We start from the raw sequence: 18,606 nt of genomic DNA on the forward strand, positions 1-18,606 counted from the left end.
AATGAAACAATATAAAACTGCATTGTTTCCACATAGCTGTGACTACATACATGGAAAAGGTTGCCACACGGAATCTACTGAAGACATTACAAGTTGTGACCGAATGTTTGGTTGACTTCTGCAAATCCAGCATGAGTATCCTCCACCAATTGTCTGTACATCTGCACTTGTCTGATCACATAACATCTCAGCCCATCCTCTACAGGCTCACCATTTCAGGTTGTTCGGCCAAGCCAGGTTTCGGCTTTGTGTGCAAGAAATTTGATCGTCCAACGCATCTTGTGTCCAATCAGGAGTAATTCTTCGGCTCACCGGTGTAGAGATTCACATTTCTCCAGGCTCATATGGGCCAAATTCACGGCTTTTCACGACGCACTCAATATCCTTACAACACACTTCTCATACGACTTCCGCGCAACGCGCGCTTCGGCGTGTACCAGCGCGTCCGAGTGCGTTTGAGCGCGTTACGGTGCACTTCGTTGCATTTCCTTAGGATCTGTCACCTGTCCTCCGCATGTCCTGTCCTAGTCCTCCAAGGTCCATTGGTGCATTTTCCCTTCTTCAGAACTCATACTCCATCATGCAGGCACTAGTACTTATCATCATATCTCGTTATGGACCCTGACTTACCTCACCATTTACCTTAGTACTTCCTATTCGGCTCCGAGCCATGGGAACTCGCTTAGCATACCTACATGTCACCATGTTTGTTTTCCTGTCACTTACTTCCACTCCACTACCATCAAAGTGTATAGCTCGATGTTCTATCTGAATACACCGGTTTTCCTTCCTATTGGTGCTTTGACACCTTTAAGTGTCTATTTCTACATCTATCAAAGTCCTGATTCCCCCATTTGATTGTCATCTCTACTCAAAGCACTCCATTGTGATCGCACGAAGTGCACTTTGACATTGAAGCGCGCTTTTCCGCACTTTCCGCCTTGTTAGCGCATTTAGGCGCCTTTAGCTAGTGCACTTCGCTTTTGGGTGCATTATTTGCCTCAGTGTCCCCTTCAGGCTTCGAGACCGAACCACTGGTTATAGATCCCCCTCACCTTTCACTAGAGGAATCTTTCTCAGTAGCAATCCCCTTGGGACGACTTTCCACTTGTATCCAGAGGAGCACTTGAGAGCCCACTTCCCACTCTTCCCCCTAGCACGCAGCTATCATTCCTCCCCCTCACCGGTCCCGTAAAGCCTTGGTATGAAGCCAATGCACCCTATAAACTGGATTTCAGGTGGACATGAGTCGAGAACAAAGGTCCCAAGAATGACTCACATTCATTCATCCAGTTGTTGCTCACTGAGTCTCCTCCAATGTCCAATGACCAAAACCAAGGCAGTGTAGAATTTCTTTGACCTCAGGCATTGGGATCAGCTACAGCTGAGGTGGCTTTGAGATCCTTTTTCTCCAACTCCCGGTATTTTCCAACAGTTGGTCTGCCTGAAGATTGGTCAGTTGGGCCCTGAATTTCTTGTAAATCTTGCTGTTGAGGTTGATGACTCATTCCACAGAGTGGACCTGGGCCTATGCTTGTGTGGTGGTGGCTTGAGACTTTGCTGGCCAGACTGTGGTCCTAAACAAGACAGCCTTGTCAGCCAGGTGAACTCTGATTGCATGCAGCATGTCATTGGCCTGCCCTTCCCGCAGGGTGATCTCTTTGCTGACAAGACCAATGATGCCGAACTCCTTGCACCTCTCTAATCCCAATTCAACAGGAGAGGGATGTCAGCTATTTTTGGTCTAAACAACACCCAAGGTCGGTGTCCCCCCACGTCCGGAACATCATTGTTGGAACAATTGCTATCAAGCCCATCCTCCAGGAAGTTGATGTTTATGTCCGCTGTGACAATCATACCAGTGCTAGGCGCGTATGAGTGTCATAGGCATATTTTGCATTGCCTAGAGGAAAAGAGTAAGGCACTAGTCACCAGCACCATTCAGCTCCCAAGCTATCCGCTTTGGAACCACTTTTCTCCCATAGTGCGCTACCCGGTCTGACGCCTAGGTATTCCGTCCTTCCATGTCCTGCCTATGTCCACCTACCTCCGCTGGTGCATTATTTTTCCTTAAATGTCGCTACTCATCAGTCGCAGGTCTTATTACATTTATCCTCATGTTCCGCAGTGCAGCATGTTTTATTACCTGTCGCTACATCGTGCCCTCGCAAGTGTCGCTACTATTCTCACCTACGCTTTCCCAAACTTTTACGCAGTATGATAAAATGACCTGTCGCACATACAGTACAGTACTTCCCTTCCCCGGACCTTTGCTGGTGTCGGAGTCACTTTAGTCGCTATATCCTAGTTTTGGTGCAATTGATTCCGCTCTTGCCAATCTCTCTGATTGCGTGTCGCTTGACTTGCTTTGAGTGCGCGTCGCTAAAGTTTCCCTCTTAAGTCTGACTTTCGCAACGTCGGGATCACTATCGGTAGTCGAGCTATAATCTAGTCACTATCAGGCATTTCACTTGCACTGTCTTACCTTAACTCCTCGCTTTCGCTTCCTTTGATTTCTTCTCGCTGTTGCTAGTTGGATGTCGCATAGTGCTACCACATAAAACAACTTGCATAGCGCTTCTCACTTATATGCACATTTCTCTGTCGGAACTCATTGCTAGTCGCAGATTGCTACAGCGCTACTCATCAGTTTTTTTGGTCTTAGGTCGCTATAGGTTATTAGTCCTTCGCGCTGTCTTAATAACCGAGGGTCTTATATAAATACGTGTAAGAATGTAATGACACCACAATTACACTGGATAAGACTTCTTGCCAGTCCTCGATTAACATGGTCTACGACTTTTCTTCTTTCGTAGTAGATAACGTGTGAGTTCTTGGGAGGCTCGCTAAACCAATCAGTCAGATTAACTTAGCCGGAGCTTTATTATCTCTGATTGAAACTATGAGATTGTCTAGGATATACCGTCTAGACACTTGAACTGGTTTCCTGAATATACGGTTAACTGTTGAGAAGCTGGTCTCAAATGTGACTACGTGGACCAAAGCTCATGTTGGTCAATATACAAATACCTGGTGAGAACGCTGGTCTCACAAATAACAACAAATGACAAATATAAAACAATGACAAATAACAACAATGACCAAAGCTCGTGTTGGTCAGTATACAAATACCTGGTGAGAACGCTGGTCTCACAAAAAACAACGGTGACCAAAGCTCGTGTTGGTCAGTAAACACTACGTGGTGAGAACACTGGTCTCACAAAACTGGGTTTCTATCGCGAGAAACTTACGTAATCTCAAGGGAAACACTTTCCCTGCACTTGCCTGGACAGTTCTTACAAAGGAAATGGGCTTTGTAAGCAGCAATTTGTTCAGACTGAAGCTTCTTAGGTGAGAGTTCAATTTGCTCAAGTGGGAGTTCTTGAATGCAACAAGTGGGAGATCTATTTTTTGGGGGAGAATGGGCTCTCCTTATATACATTTTGTGTGGGAATATTATGTAAGTAAAAAGGTGATGTAATGACTTCAGAATGTGAGAAGAATATTCCAAAAACTGGAGCAGAATGTTCTAGCAAGTGCAAAAGAACATTCCAGAATATTCATGGTGGGATAACGACATCATTCTGAGTCACTATGAGTCACTATGAGTCATTATGAGTCATTGGAATGTTCTAGCAAATTCCATGGAACATGACATCATTATGACATCACTATGATATCATATCTTTCAACCAAAATACCTGCAGGAGTGTAGGTGAAGTCCTATGACATCATTATGACATCATACCCTGTAGGTACAATTTTATGAAGCATCTGATTAGTCAGAGCATCCTAATAGAAAAGTAAAGTAAAGAAACACTAGAGAAAACAACTCAGAAATAATGGAACAAATAATAGTACACAATACGCAGGCTTTTTAGATAGGTTTTTGTTAGGCTTTGAACTTTTCTCTATGGGTTTCTCTAGCCAAAGTGAATAAGCCAAATGAAAGGCAATACATTAACCTTCATTTTGCTTCTCATATCAACTAGGTCATTATGTGATTCCCATCTCACATATGACTTTTCTTCAAAACATGGTGGATTCATGAATCACTGAGGGAAAACTGAAACTATTGGACCAAGGTTTGATACCAAGGTATGGGTTGACTAGTCTGAGGACTAAGCTAACAGACTTTGTCTTTTAGGGGGATACCTAGTAGTCATGTCCATGCATGATTCCCAAATCATGCAGGACAGCGCTATCGCTACCCTTGCATATTAGAAGGGAGTTGCTTCAATAGCAGTCCTCTTGGGTCAAATACTACACTCGCGCCTATTTGGATAAGTAGTGCTAGTTTCTAACCAGCCTAGTCGCTATTTCTCTTCCACACTGCAATGCAATCATCCGCATCATATTATTCACCGAGATATCTTGCTGCTCCTGCAATGAACTCATCAATGGAGTGTTCCAACCTGACCCAGCGACGGCTGATCTCCAATGTCTGGGTCTCAGTCTGATGTTTGCCTGCCCTCCTGATCTCCATGGCCAGTGCTATCCGCATTTCTTCAATGGTAATCCCGGATGCCAACCAAGTGAGGGCCTCCAGCTGAGATCTTTCTCCTGGCCGGGGAGCTGAGTTATGCAGCAAAGCTATCTCCACCTCCTTCCAGGATCATGCTTCCAGAATCTCAGATCAACAAAACAGCTATATTGGCGAATCCTGATACATACCCTTGTGCAACCAGACATCATAAATGTCCATGGCCGAGGGATCTGTCATTTGGCAAGCATGCACTTCATTTTCTTCCGCTTCCCACCACTGCACCATTTCCGGATCTGCTGCATCATTCCACTTCTGAAAGGCCTCGGTGCTTTCTTGGATGCCTTGTTTGCCTCTTTGTATTTCTGGGACAAGAACAACCCTATTTTCAACACAACACAGGTCACACAGCAGTATGCAAACATGCAAGTGGATAAAACTGACCCATTCAGATCATCTTCATGAAATTACAGTTGTTCATCTGATAATCCAGGCATTCCTGTCTATACGGCATTGACATCCCCCAAGCTGAAGGCGAAATTATATTCAGAGGCGCCCATAGGGTCTCCATAATTTCACCGTCTATTCTGGCTGTGCCTGGGATGAAGTTGGATGCGTACCAGATGAAGCATTTGTCTTGGTGGCCATGAATGTGCCAAAGCCTGATTCCCGGAATGATCTCCATTCCAGAAGGAATGGTGAGATGCAGGCTCTCGCCCACCCGCCGCTGGAGGTGCTTGTTGTACTGGCAGTTGACATCATAAAACGTAAAAGCCTGGCTAAGCCCATCTGTATTATAGCTCAGGGCATTGCATAGGGCATAGTCCATTTTCATCTGTCTTCTCCTAAAATTCAAGCAGAACTGCATACTTTGTGAACAACTCACCTTTCACCCTTTTGAAAATCCACCATTGAATTCAGAACAAAGCACCTGTGCCTGGCACAGGTGCACCCCCCGATTCCGGTGGCCTCCAATTTGTGCCTAGAGGCATTGGCCTGGTTCACTGCTCTATGGTTATTGCATTCAGACCTTTGTGCCAAGTCCTTTGAGTTGGCGAGATGAGCTTGGTATCTGGCTCTTGCCACCATGAAACATTGCCCGTTGGTGAGCCAAACCTCATCTTCTGGGTGTGTAGGGTGAAGATGTTTGGCTTTGAAATTGCCGTCCATAACCAACAATCAGGTGTAAAGCCACTTTGGTGATGCGTCATATTTGGTTGGTACTGCAACATTGATCCCAGGCTGAGGACATGCGGGGCAGAACAGAGCCAGCTCTCCACCCTTTGGGTCCTTCCTCTCATGGCAGAATCCATTCCATTTCAAAAGCTTCAGTTGTCACCACTGCCTAGCCACCCTCATCAACTCCTGATATTGGTCCTTCCAAGACTCAGCTCATGATTGGTATGATCTTGTTGGAACTCACCGGTAATAAATGTGGAAACACGCTGGATGTGATGCGCTTGAGTTTGCTGTAATAGTTCATTGCCGAAGTCCCGCACTCCAGATTGTCCAGGATGAAATCATACAGCAATGCAAAGGTGAATGTGATCTTCAGGTGGGTGAAAGATGCTGGGAACAATCCCATTTTAAAAGCTGTTTGACAAGTGTTTCGGCATCAGGGCATTGACAGAATCTTATCGACATGGTATGAATGCCTGAAGTGTGCACCACTGTGATTACTGTTATTCCTGCAGGCAGTATGTTTACCTCCGGTGAGTCCTGGGCAGCTGCCCCTGATACCAATTCTACAAATACATCAGGTTCTCCATCATAAGCCTCTGGCGATCCCGGAGGCACTTCTGCAGATGGTGCATCTTCACCTGGTCCTGGAGTTCCAGGAGCATACTGATCTTCATCATCCGTGTCCTCCCATTCCCAGTCATAGGTTTGGCAAGGCTTTCCCCCATGGCCAGCATGAATCTCAATGCCTAGCTTGGTCAGAGTGGTCCTCTCAAAGAAATCTCTGTTCCATTGACTGATATGGTGGAATGGCCACTGGCACTCCTGGGTCCCATCCCCACCGCACAAACAGCATACACAGTCTGGAGGAGGCGCCTCCCATTGAAGCATGATGTCCAGATAATCATGGGTCCTATACTTCCACTGCCAGAGGTACTCATTGGGACTCTACACCACAAGATTAGCTGGACATCAATGGAATTGAGGAGACCAACTCACAGCTGTTTTTTTCTTTCCCCGGCCATTTGGAAGTCGTATGCGATTGATGCCCCCTTGGTCATTGTAGCTTGCATCAAAGTCCTCAGAGAACCTATGCATGGTCTTGTCTGAAGGCTGCTTGGTGGGCGACTTGGTGGGTGACTTGGTCGGGGAAGACTGTGCAGATCTCCCTGTATTCTTGCATTTTTCTGATACCCACCAACCTTTCACCCCTCGGGTGGTGTTTGTCCGCACCCATTTTACTAGATGCACGGTCCCGCAAGGCATGACCTCCTTTGCCTTCGACTTGGCCATACTGAGGTCTGTGAGATGATAAAAGACAAGGGCTGATCTATTATTGCATCCTGCCTTAACAAGACCGTCCCTAAAATAGCTTGAGTCATATTGTATAATACTGCATTTGAACATGGAAACATAGGGTTCACATCTTGATCAATGCAAGGATGAAGCTCAATGGACTGTATTGCTATCGAACGATCAGGAAGATCGATGCATATGGCCTAACACAACACTATGGACTAAGAAACAATGATCGAGACATCAAAGCACAACACTTATGAAGACGCACAAATCATGGTCAAGATATCCCAGTAAGAATGAATTGAGTTGATTCCTAGGTGATTGTAGCAAAGACGAAGAAAGTCCATGCATCCTGCATGATTCCATAGTCTTATTTCGAAGTTCAAGGACTAGGCTCAATTATAGGGAGATGTAATGCATCTGAATCTAAGGCAAAGATAGCCTGAAACATAATGATTCCGAATGTGAATCTACAACACAATGCTAGTCTTGTTTGTTCAGGCCCAGTCTCACTTAATTTAGCCTCAGATGTATGCTAATTATCTAAACCTTGCTCAACTGAAACCTTTCCAGACTATTCTTGCTCCCATCTGTCGTCTTCCCATTCCAACATCTTTCTTCCATGACAGGGAATGACTAGCAGTCGGGTGAGGACGCTCCGAAGCACCTGCCATTGAATGAACAGGAGGTGGCTGTTCTAGACAGCTACCTTCTAAAACAGCCGGTGTGAACGGCAGACTGGTGGGGGTCGCCCCCCACCAGGGCATTTGCGAAGTCGGAGATGCGGTGGGGGACACAGGTGTCCCCCATTCCTAGTTAGTAATGTCCTACATAGGGTACTATACCCCAAATGGACAAAATTGGATTTAAAAAAAGAAAAGAAAAAAAGACAGCTACCTTGAGCAATGGAAGTCCACTTCGGGTGCAGAGAGAAATATGGTCTGGGAGGATGCCACAAGAGAGGCTCGGGTGAAGGCGCCTGCCATGAAAGCTGAGTCGTTGAGGTCCCGGAAGAACGTGAATGCATGTTGCCATGAATTGCAAGACATGCATTTAGATATCCTGTGTTCAGGTCCACAGAAAATGGCTGCAGAACCATGGGGGGAAGAAGGAAGTCAAACCTCCCATCAATCTAGGCTGGAAGTGGACGTACCAATCTGTTGTCGAGTCTCTGAGGAAGAGGGAACTCCTGAAGAAGATCAAGGCTGAGACTGGCACGAAGCCCAGAGAGCTGGAAATGATGAACCATTACGCTAGATATCTGACAGACATGGTGAATTCTCTGACCAAGAAGGAGGCTACCGAGATGGCTGCAGAGTGGAACAAGCAGGGTGTTTCTCCGGAGCTTCAGGCAGACATGGCAAGATGAAAGGGCGAGGACATTCTCTGGTACGTGGCCAAGGAAATGTTCAAGAAGGCCAGAATGCGGCTGTTCATGATGTTGGCCTGGAAGAACAAAGAGGGAAAACTCATGGTGTCAAGGTGAGCAATGTCGAGATGTGATAAAAGAATGCCGGGTCTCAACAATGGACAGCCATGCCTACAATGAGGAGTTTGGCAATGGGGAAAGCTTCATCAAGACTTGTGATTGGGAGGTTATACTGCCAGAATGGGAGGGCTATGTCGCAAAACAGTTCAGTGGGTGCATGCAGAAGGGTCTCATGTATGCCACTTACATATATAGTGACAACACAATATACAGGATAAGACTTATTGCCAGTCCTTAAGTATACGGTCTATGACTTTTCTAGTTTTTGTGGTAGATAACATGTGAGTTCTTGGGAGGATTTATTTCAATATACCTTCTTTCCTTGTTCTTTGGTTAGTTTAAAACAATTTGATTCTGTATACTGAGTCTATGGTATGAATTGTGTCTGAGAGTTAGTGTGCTTGTGTATTGTGTAGCGTGAAACATGTCTCCCTTCCTGTAAAAGAGAGAGGAAAATAGTATGGGTTAAACTTAGTTAGAATAGCTGATAAATTATATAATCAACCCCTGTAAGGTAGTATATAATTGAATAAATGTTTCTTAGTCTTACTTTGAGGCTAATGATTTGCCTGTACTTAGGTTCTTACTTAATCTCACACTGTTTGAGATGAGTGAAGGTGGGAAGTGCTCCATTTATTACATGGCAAAATTTGGCTCCTTATATACCTTTTGGAGGCCCTGATTACAAAGCATGAATCATCACATGGATTGGTAAGAATGTGCTTACAAACAATGCCATTTGGTGTGCTGAATCAGCCTTCTTACTAAGTAGCTTATAAATACAGTTAGAAATCTTACAAAGCATGACAAATCATGATATTTACCAGTCACATGACATGCTTACAAACATGTTTGGTGGCTGAAAAGAAAAGTCTGTTGGCTGAATGTGCCTAGGAAAAATAGAAAGAGATGGAATGTCATAGAACTAAATAGAAATACATGGAAAAATGGAAGTGAAGTTTGAAAGTGAAAATACTAGCTAATAACTAGGGGGAAAATGATGGGGTAACTTGGTGATAGGATACAGTAGGGTCTATTATACCTTCCTTATCACACCTCTTGTGTATCTGTCATGGTATGAGTTGCATACCATGCAGGACACCGGAAGGCCATTGTCTGGGCCTTCTTGAATTGGCATTATGGTAGGTGAACAAATTGTATTTCTCGGATGATGATGTGACAATTATATCAGAAGACTGCAGTGGAAGGACCAAGGATCCTGTGCCTTGGAGTGAAGTGATACCTTGGCAAGAAGAGCTCATACCACCATCTTATCTTCCAGAGAGAAGAAAAATTTGGGAGCCATCGAGGATGAATTGGAACGATGCTACTGAATTGTTGGATTTCTGGTACAACAGACAACAACCTGCTGGGATATCACTTTCGAGTTCTGCAGTTGGTGGAGCAAGGCGGACAAAGAGGTGAAACCCCCTATCAGAAAGATGAGCTTATTTGAAGATGATAAACCAGTGTAGAGACTTGCGTTTCTGCAGGCACATATGGGCACATTTTGCACCTTTTCACAACTCATGACAATTGGCCTTCAATGCACAACTTGCACCATCAGCTATATTCGACTTCTATCATGTCTCTAGTCGTTTTACACATAACACGCAGCTTTCCCACGAAACGCGCCATAGGCACGCTACTTTTCCACACAATGCGCAGCATTCCTGCGCGCGCTTAGTGCATTTCTCTCGCACTTGTCGCCCTACTCCATACGCAACTTCTGCTATGTCTCCAGTCATTTGCGCATACAATGCACAGCTCCCCTGTAAAACGCGCCATAGGCACAACACTTTCTCACATTTTCGCGTTTCGCGTTCCGGCACGCGCACTTAGCACATTTCTTGCGCTTAAGCGCACTCCATCACGCATCATCCAGGAGCATCCATCCATCGTCCAACCAGTTCCTAGGTGTGTCCCTTTTCATTATCAGACCATATTTAGCCTATTACACTTTGTATTTCGTTATGCACCCTTACTTTACATCATTTTACCTCACTTACATACTAAGAGCACTCCCTATTCGGCTCTGAGCCCTGGGAGAGCGCTTAGGTAGAACTTACATACTTTCATGTTCGTTTTACACCTTAGCTTCCTACCACTGAGATCTTTCACCACCATATACTTGGCAGTTAGTTCCATGCAATGCATGCGTCCATCATCGTCTTAAGGCCCTAGCATCAGTCTAAAGCTAGTGGCAGTATCAGTATCCATCAATATCTGCACTTTCACCATATCATTGTCTCTCTACACTTGTGCACTGCTTGCACTACCATTCCAGTTCTCTGTGCATTTTCGCCTTTCATACTTTCGCCTTCCCGCGCTTCGCGCATTTTCGCATTTCACTTTCCCGCGCACGCCTTGAGTGCATTTCTCGCGCTTACATCGCCCTTTTGTCGCCTTTGATCAGGGTTGATCAGCATCATTTCGTGGATTCTTGCTTTCTTTGCTTCCCTTAAGGGTCGAACATATCGCACGGCATATCAAGACCCAACATAGAGAGTGTTTGCTTGTCATCTGACTTGCGTTCACTTTGTTGTGTTACCCACACCGGTGGATGACCAGCAAGGGAAGAATTCGGGAGGAAATGGCAAGACCTGAAAAAGGACTGGGCAAAATCCCACTGCAATGGTGGATGATACATCAGACAGCTCTGATGAGGACGGTGTCTTGACCCGTAGGCAAAAACCTTCAAAGAAAACAGCAAAGAAACACTGGAAGTCAAAATCTCAGGTGTCCTCAGATGAGTCAACCAATCTGATCGGCATGCCAGATTCATCAGACAAATCTTTGGATGATGAAATGCTGGCCACAAGAAAGGGCAAATGCCTGGTTAAAGAAAAAACCAGTCGCCCAGTAAAGATCATAGCACCTCCTGAGAATAGAGAACCAGCAACCGGTTTCTGGGCCAAATTGGCCAAGAACATGGCCAAGGCTGCTAAGATTTCTCAGGAGCCATCTGCCTCTCGAGTTCCACCAACTCCATTGGACAAACCCAGAAAAGTGGGGCCAGCATCTCATCCCGGCAGTGCATTGAGGTCTAAACTGGGTGACCATTCCAATGTGGTTGAACCATCCAGCTCGCAAGAGTCCCCCAGACATCTGAATCTCACAAAGTGGCATGGTGCCGAAATCGTCTCGCATGACTCTCCTCATAGAAGGACCAGGGTGCAAACAAAGGGAAAGAAACAACCTGCTGAAGATCCATTGGATGAATCTCTGGCCAAACATACCAGGAGCAAAACTGCGGATGTCCAGCCAAACAGATCAAAGAAGCCCAACTCCAGATATGCTGCCAACTTTGACAGATCATGAATCAAATTTCCCTTGCTGTCTCTTAGATGTCATTTAAATGAAAATTCAATTGTCCCGGGCACAACTTGCTTGGTTCACCATCTTGTATATTCCAGAAATCACAATTAATTCTGCATTGCATGAGGTTCTAAATCCATCAAATATCTGCATTACATCTACTGTGGGCGATCCTCCAGAGATCCAATGACATGATCAACTGTTCTCAGCAACCCACGTTGACAACAACACAGCCAAGATCAAGCAATACAAAAGCAACAAAACAGCAAAATCAAGCAAAATCAAGGCAAGATGAAACGAGATCCCATCCTCGGCCCACGCATCATTCCAGATGAGCGCTAAGATACGCACATAATAAACAAGACCACCACAGTGATAAAACATCGAAAATCACAAAAATCAAGCAAAATGCAGTCAAGTTGAAATGAGATCCTGTCCTAGGCCCATGCATCACTCCAAAGACAAGACTACCACACCCACATCACAGCAGAAATCAAGCAACGCCCAGCAATAAAAAGACGACAAAACGACAAAAATCAAGCAAAATCAAGTCAAGCGAAAGCGAGGTTCCGTCCTAGTCTGACGCATCACTTCAGACAAGCACCATGATAAGCATATGATAAGCAAGACCAGGAAATCAAAGACAGTCCATAAATCAAGAAAAGTCAAGGAACGAAACAGCAAAAATCAAGCAAAATCAAGTCAACAACAAACGAAATTCCAACCTCGACCCACGCATCATGCCCACCAGACGAGGGCTACGACAAGGAAGATAACCAAAGCAAAGACCACCAAATAATCAAGAAAACACCTTCAAAGTCAAGGACCAGGTCAAGGACTCTAAGCGTAGACCATGACAGTCAAAACAAAATCAGAAGAATCAAGAAAGTGCCCCCAATGAAAAGACAAGGATAAGGACAAGAAACCATAGAACACGACCATCAAAAATCAAGAAAGCATCCACATAACAAGGATGAGGGTCAGCCAAGTCAAGGATAAGAAATGCGACGCTTAAGACTACGATGACGCACCAAAGTCAAGAGACACAACAGACCATGATACAATACAATCCGACAGACTAAGAACAAGACACGATACACTACGATACAAGACAAACGCTCAATAAGCATAGCAAGAGAATACGCGCAGTTAGGTTCAACCACCACGTTAGAGTTTAGGGTTCGACCCCACCCCCCACCCGTTAGTGTTTTAGGTTTCTTGTTGTCTCGTCTAAAAACATATTCTCTTGGTGACTCGGTGACTCGGTTAGAGTCGCCACAAGACACGCAATACAAGACGACATGCAAGACTACGACAGCAACAAGACAGATGAAATCAAGCAAAGTCAAGCAATAAAACAGCAATAAAACATCAAAATCAAGCAAAATGAAGTCAAGATCAGTGAAATCAACACAACAGCAAGACCACCAAAAAGCACACCCCAAGACAACAGAGAAAATAGCATACACACACGCTAATATCATCTCTCATCAATAATGCAACATCAAGACTACAGTCAAGTCAATGCGCATTAGGGTTAGTTAGGGTTAGTTGGGGAATGACATGATCGACTGTTCTCAGCAACCCACGTTGAAGTTGGATGAGTCGGTGCAGCGTGCTCATGTCATAGCTGATGTTGGTGACCTGATTTCAGGCATCTGCAAAAGCATCAAGCACCCACCTGTTTGCCATGAGGATTTGAGCAGGCACCTGATCTGCATTGAGTCCATGCACTGCATTTTCCACAATGGCATGCACATGTTGATCTGCTGGACACTCATTAATAGTGTTGACAAATCAGTGGGCTGCTGGACTCACATATGTCATGGCCGATGGCCTTCATCTGGCGATTGGCCTGGAACACCCAACATTTGGCTGGTGAGGAGGGGTCATTGCCAACAGCCATTGTCAGGTGATTGTAATGGAACATGAAGTGCCCGGTAGACAAGGTGGCATCATGCTCTGGTGTGCTACCAGGTGATTCGTCCCTGTCCAAGTCCATCAGTCCTGGTGAAGACCAGTGTGGGTATCACAACCTGGCAGGCGCAGAATGGAATAGTGTGCTAAGCCAGTATAAGTGAGTCTCAGCTCTGCCTAGCTGCTATACTCACAGAATGCAAGAATGTCTGACCCTAAAGGGGAAGCAAAGAAAGCAAGGATCCATGGAATAAGCCTCCAAGGGGACGCGCAAAGCATGAGAAAAGTGGTTCTTGATGCAAGATAAAGTCTATATCAAGTGGAAATATGATTGTTGGTCTATAGTGCAGCTCTCTACTGCCTCTAAGTGGTAGTAGATGGGTGGTAAGAGAAGTTTTTTTTTGCCTCTTCGGCTCAACACAAAGTGAACCAGTGTGATGTAAGCAGTATGTAATGCCTACTCGGCCTAAGAAAATGGTGCCATACAAAGTATGTAATAATGAAAGGTAATGGGAAATAGTAAGAATAGCGAACTAATACATACCAATGGGCTGGTTGGACAGTGGATGGACGCTCCTGGATGATGTGCAAGAAAGTGCACAAGGCGCACATGCAGGAATGCTGCGCATAGTGCGGAAAGTAGCGCGCCTATGGCGTGTTTTGCGGGAAAGCTGTGCATGATATGTGGAATGACCAGAGACATAGTAGAAGTCGGATGTGGATGATGGTGTGAGTTGTGCATTGAAGGCCAATTGTCATGAGTTGTGAAAAGGTGTAATATAGGCCCATAACAACCCACAGAAATGCGAGTCTCTACAACACCATCAAGTGAAAGGCAAGATTTGACAAGAAGATATTGCAATGAGCACCAGGTGAAGTGATATTCAAAATAGGCCAATTAGTTCAAGTCTACCATAATGATCTAGATTATACATTCAAAACGGAGCAGAAACTTGTACCAAAATGGTCTGTTCTGCGAAGAGTGTGAGCAAGAGCACTAAATTTGTATACACTAGAAAACCTTGAAGGAAATCAGTTACCAGGAGACTTTAGCGCCAAGAGATTATGAGCTTTCACACCACAGCAAGGCACAGAATTAGCAAGGAATCATGAAACATATGAAAGAGAGTTGGGAAGAATGAGAGATAATAGTGAGAATGAAGAAAACAGCAAAGATAAACAAAGAATAAACCAAGAAGAAGCAAGACAAGTTGAAGAACAAATGGAGGAAGAAGACGAAGAAAAAACAAATGAAGATGAGGAAGAACATGAAGATGAAGACAGACAATGAAACAATGAGAGAAACAGAAGGAAGGTATAAGACAGGAGAGTAGAGAGTGACATTGAGGCCAGTGCCAGTCGTTTTTTAGGGGGGTGCATGGACCAGGGGTCCCAAGGCAGTAGTCTAGAGACACAGGCTCACAGAGGTCTCCATAGCTTAGTCAGATAGCACCTACACACACACATAGCTCTCACAGTAGCACACATCCATCCATCCAAGCAGATCTCAGTGCATAGCCTTCATCCTAGCTCACCAGGTATAGCTAACAAATAAAACTCATTATGATACTTCTAGATTTAGGATTATCTTTGTGCAACATGTATATGAAATAATATATGACTATGTTAGGGATATATCATTTTGTTAAGCACCTTATAAGTATGTAGAGTATATATGAAAGAATATATGACTATGCTAGGGATATATCATTTTGATATGCATTTTATAAGTATGCAACATATGTATGAAAGAGTATATAGCTATGCTAACACCATTTCATGTTGATATACATCTTATAAGAGCTGACAAATAATACCCATTATGATACATCTAGATTTAGCATTATATGTTATTATCTCTGCAACATGCATATGAAGTAATATATGACTATGCTGGGGATATATCATTTTATTAAGCACCTTATAAGTATGTGACATATATATGAAAGAATACATGACTATGCTAGGAATATATCATTTTGATATGCATCTTATAAGTATATGACAAATGTATGAGAGAATGTATGGCTATACTAGGGGCATGTCATTTTGATACACATCTTACAAGTATGCAGCATATGTATGAAAGAATATATTGCTATGCTAGGGGTATCTCATTTTGATATGCATCTTATAAGGATATGACAAATATATGAGAGAATACATGACTATACTAGGGGCATGTCATTTTGACATGTATTTTACAAGTATGCAACAAATATATGAAAGAATATATGACTATATTAAGGATATGTGATTTTGATATGCATCTTATGATTATGCAGCATATGTATGAAAGAATATATAGCTATGCTAGAGGTATCTCCTTATAAGCATGCAACATATATTTGAAAGGATATAAAAGCTGCAATCAGGGATTAGCATGGGTTAACCCACAGGTGTCCAGAGCTCTACCTGCACCCATACCCACCATATACCCATACTCATGTATCCAGAGGTACCAACAGGTACAAGTCTTCAAACAGACATTGACGGATTGCATGGGTATGGCAGTAAACTGCCAGTATGCATTCAAACTATACTACAAAATTTAATGAAATGATATATCCCTAGCATAGTCATATATTATTTCATATACATATTGCACAAAGATAATTATGTAGAATTCTAAATCCATAATGAGTTATATCTGTCAGCTCTACCTGGTCATATCAATTCCAGGTTTATTTCCTGATGCACTAATAGTAACATAGTTATACAAGGACCTGTGTTCTAGTGGTATGTCTCTGTAGAATGTTTGCAATATTAGATTGTGAATGCTCAAGTTCAAGTATGCCTGGTGCTGAATTTTTATAATTTACACTAGTTTTCTATCTAGTCACAGCACTGCTTATGGTATATCTTACTGGGCTCTTTCTGAGCTCTCAGATAGCTCTAAATGAAACCTCTCTGTGACAGAGATAGTGAAAAATTTATGGCATAAATATATTTCAGGTTTAATATACACTTCTACCATTTGTTAGAGCTGTACAAGAGGTTTTATGCAACTGATAGTGACTTTGTGGGGGCTATCATGCAGCAGTTTCAGTGAGAGAGTGAGAGAGAATGTTTGCATTGACTGGATGCAGATAGCTATTTGGGCAGAGCCCCAAGAGGGGCACCTGGCCCCCATAGCAGCCTAAACCTGTGCAAGAGTGAGCCAAGGTGAGCTGAGAATCCCAAGAAAGTAGGAGTGAATGTGACACAGCGAGGTGAGCCTCAGATCCCCTGGAAAAGATTGCTCAGCAAAAGGTGGTGTAGCACAAGGCAGCTTGGTGAGAGGTAGCAGATAAGAGGTAGCATAGCAGCATCGCCAAAGAGGAAGCAAGGCATCTGCATAAGCAGAATGCAGGCAAAGGCAATATTGGGAGGGCAAAAGCAGTACTTAGGGATAGCTCACCATATGAAATTAGCCAGGAGAAAACCCAACATGAGAGAGCAGTGCTGGAGCACCCTGTGAAGCTCCCAACCCATGGCCAGCTTCCCCGCCAGACTTGTCTTCATTGTATGTAGATGCATACAAGGATCTGAGCCTTCAGAGCTCACCAAGTTGGCAGCATAAGACCAGGAATAGACTGGGTTCTGAAATTAGAAAGTCAGTAGTTGAAGTTTGAAGTCAAGATTTATTTGAGTGGAAGTGAGCATATAGGGATTAGAACTGTTGTGATAATAGTAGAAACCCTACCTTGAATATCCAGGAAAATGGCCTGGTCTGCAAGTGAGGACTCAAGAACATCATACAATGTAGAGTGAACAAATGTACATATCATCACTTAAGATCGAAGACTTCAATTTCATCTACTTGTCACCACAGAAACCCCCAATTGATAGCAATTGGTCAAAAAACAAAGTAATCAAATACAAGTAACACAAATAAGATAGATCAAAACCAACTTATAGTATAAGTACATGCAAGTGTATCACTGGAGTACAGAAGCATTTGAAGATGCTTATGAGGTTGAAAAGCTATCATCAAAGCAATCATCAGCATAGGTATTAGACAGGAGTGAGGCAAAAGTCATGGTACTTCCAGAACATGTGTCATATCCTGCATTCTGGACCTACATCTAACAATGTTCCCACACCTTGTCTGGACATCTGGACCCCCATTCCATGTCTCCAGACCTCTATCCATCCAGATCCCAGTACATCCAAATCTATACACCTCTACACATCCATATCTGTACCCCTGTACCTCTATACTCTACACCTCCAGACTTCTGCAGTTAGCCTACATCATCCATGCTTTGTCCCATCCATCTTGAGCACATTCCATCCAATTCTGGATCCAATATCCAGACACCTGATCTGATAGTCACTTCCCAGATCTCCAGATCTGACCTATACTTTATATCAAAACTCAAACCTTAAATCAGCATCTATCCACTTATGGTAATCCCCTTGACTCTGGACTTCAGTTATCTCTGTTGCTGTCTTGCTCATTGATCCTTGTACTTTGTTCATATCCGAGTTCATTTACTTATATTCCGTCTCACTTACTAATGTGTTTCCACATGTTCATACATAGCATTAGTCTCCTGCTTACTGATCCTCTCAGATCCCTTCCAGTATATAAAACTCTGTACAACTCCTGTAGAGTTCCTCAGTTCAAATATCATGTTAGATTATACTCATTCTCATTGATGGCGAGGAATGATAGCTGAATGCTAAGGGAGAAGAGTGGGAAGTGGGCTCTTAAGTGCTCCTCTGGATACAAGTGAAAAGTCATCCAAAGGGGATTGCTACTGAGAATGATTCCTCTAATAAAAAGGTGAGGGAGATCAATGACTAGAGCTTCGGTCTAGAGGCCTATGTGGAACACTGATGCAAATAATGCACCCAAAAGTGAAGTGCACTGATGAAAGGCGCCTAAAAGGCACTAATAAAGCAGAAAGTGCGGAAAAGTGTGCTTCGTGTGATC

At 43.8% G+C, this 18,606-nt stretch overlaps 5 protein-coding genes across 5 annotated transcripts; 2 read left to right on the forward strand and 3 right to left on the reverse strand.

Annotated features, from left to right (window-relative positions):
- Positions 1-4,931: 4,931 nt before the first annotated feature.
- DFJ58DRAFT_715175 (uncharacterized protein) lies at positions 4,932-5,653 on the reverse strand (the record flags this gene model as incomplete). The annotated part of the gene is made up of 3 exons (XM_041384099.1): positions 4,932-5,011; positions 5,063-5,262; positions 5,370-5,653. 3 exons carry the CDS (start codon positions 5,651-5,653, stop codon positions 4,932-4,934), a joined length of 564 nt encoding a protein of 187 aa, XP_041246705.1.
- A 381-nt stretch (positions 5,654-6,034) lies between these two features.
- DFJ58DRAFT_725140 (uncharacterized protein) lies at positions 6,035-6,928 on the reverse strand (the record flags this gene model as incomplete). Its single annotated transcript, XM_041385192.1, has 2 exons — positions 6,035-6,610; positions 6,662-6,928. The coding sequence occupies 2 exons, from the start codon at positions 6,926-6,928 to the stop codon at positions 6,035-6,037; spliced, it is 843 nt and encodes a 280-aa protein (XP_041246706.1).
- Positions 6,929-7,897: 969 nt separating this feature from the next.
- Positions 7,898-9,072, forward strand: DFJ58DRAFT_912415 (uncharacterized protein; the record flags this gene model as incomplete). The annotated part of the gene is made up of 6 exons (XM_041395269.1): positions 7,898-7,978; positions 8,034-8,294; positions 8,334-8,443; positions 8,496-8,599; positions 8,713-8,731; positions 8,867-9,072. 6 exons carry the CDS (start codon positions 7,898-7,900, stop codon positions 8,907-8,909), a joined length of 618 nt encoding a protein of 205 aa, XP_041246707.1. The 3' UTR covers positions 8,910-9,072.
- A 2,012-nt stretch (positions 9,073-11,084) lies between these two features.
- DFJ58DRAFT_725142 (uncharacterized protein) lies at positions 11,085-11,771 on the forward strand (the record flags this gene model as incomplete). The annotated part of the gene is made up of 1 exon (XM_041385193.1): positions 11,085-11,771. The coding sequence occupies one exon, from the start codon at positions 11,085-11,087 to the stop codon at positions 11,769-11,771; it is 687 nt and encodes a 228-aa protein (XP_041246708.1).
- A 1,647-nt stretch (positions 11,772-13,418) lies between these two features.
- On the reverse strand, positions 13,419-13,674 carry DFJ58DRAFT_725143 (uncharacterized protein; the record flags this gene model as incomplete). The annotated part of the gene is made up of 2 exons (XM_041385194.1): positions 13,419-13,534; positions 13,587-13,674. 2 exons carry the CDS (start codon positions 13,672-13,674, stop codon positions 13,419-13,421), a joined length of 204 nt encoding a protein of 67 aa, XP_041246709.1.
- Positions 13,675-18,606: the final 4,932 nt, after the last annotated feature.

Source organism: Suillus subalutaceus, assembly GCF_016647625.1.
Source record: "Suillus subalutaceus strain FC151 chromosome Unknown DFJ58scaffold_24, whole genome shotgun sequence".
Lineage (NCBI taxonomy): Eukaryota > Fungi > Basidiomycota > Agaricomycetes > Boletales > Suillaceae > Suillus > Suillus subalutaceus.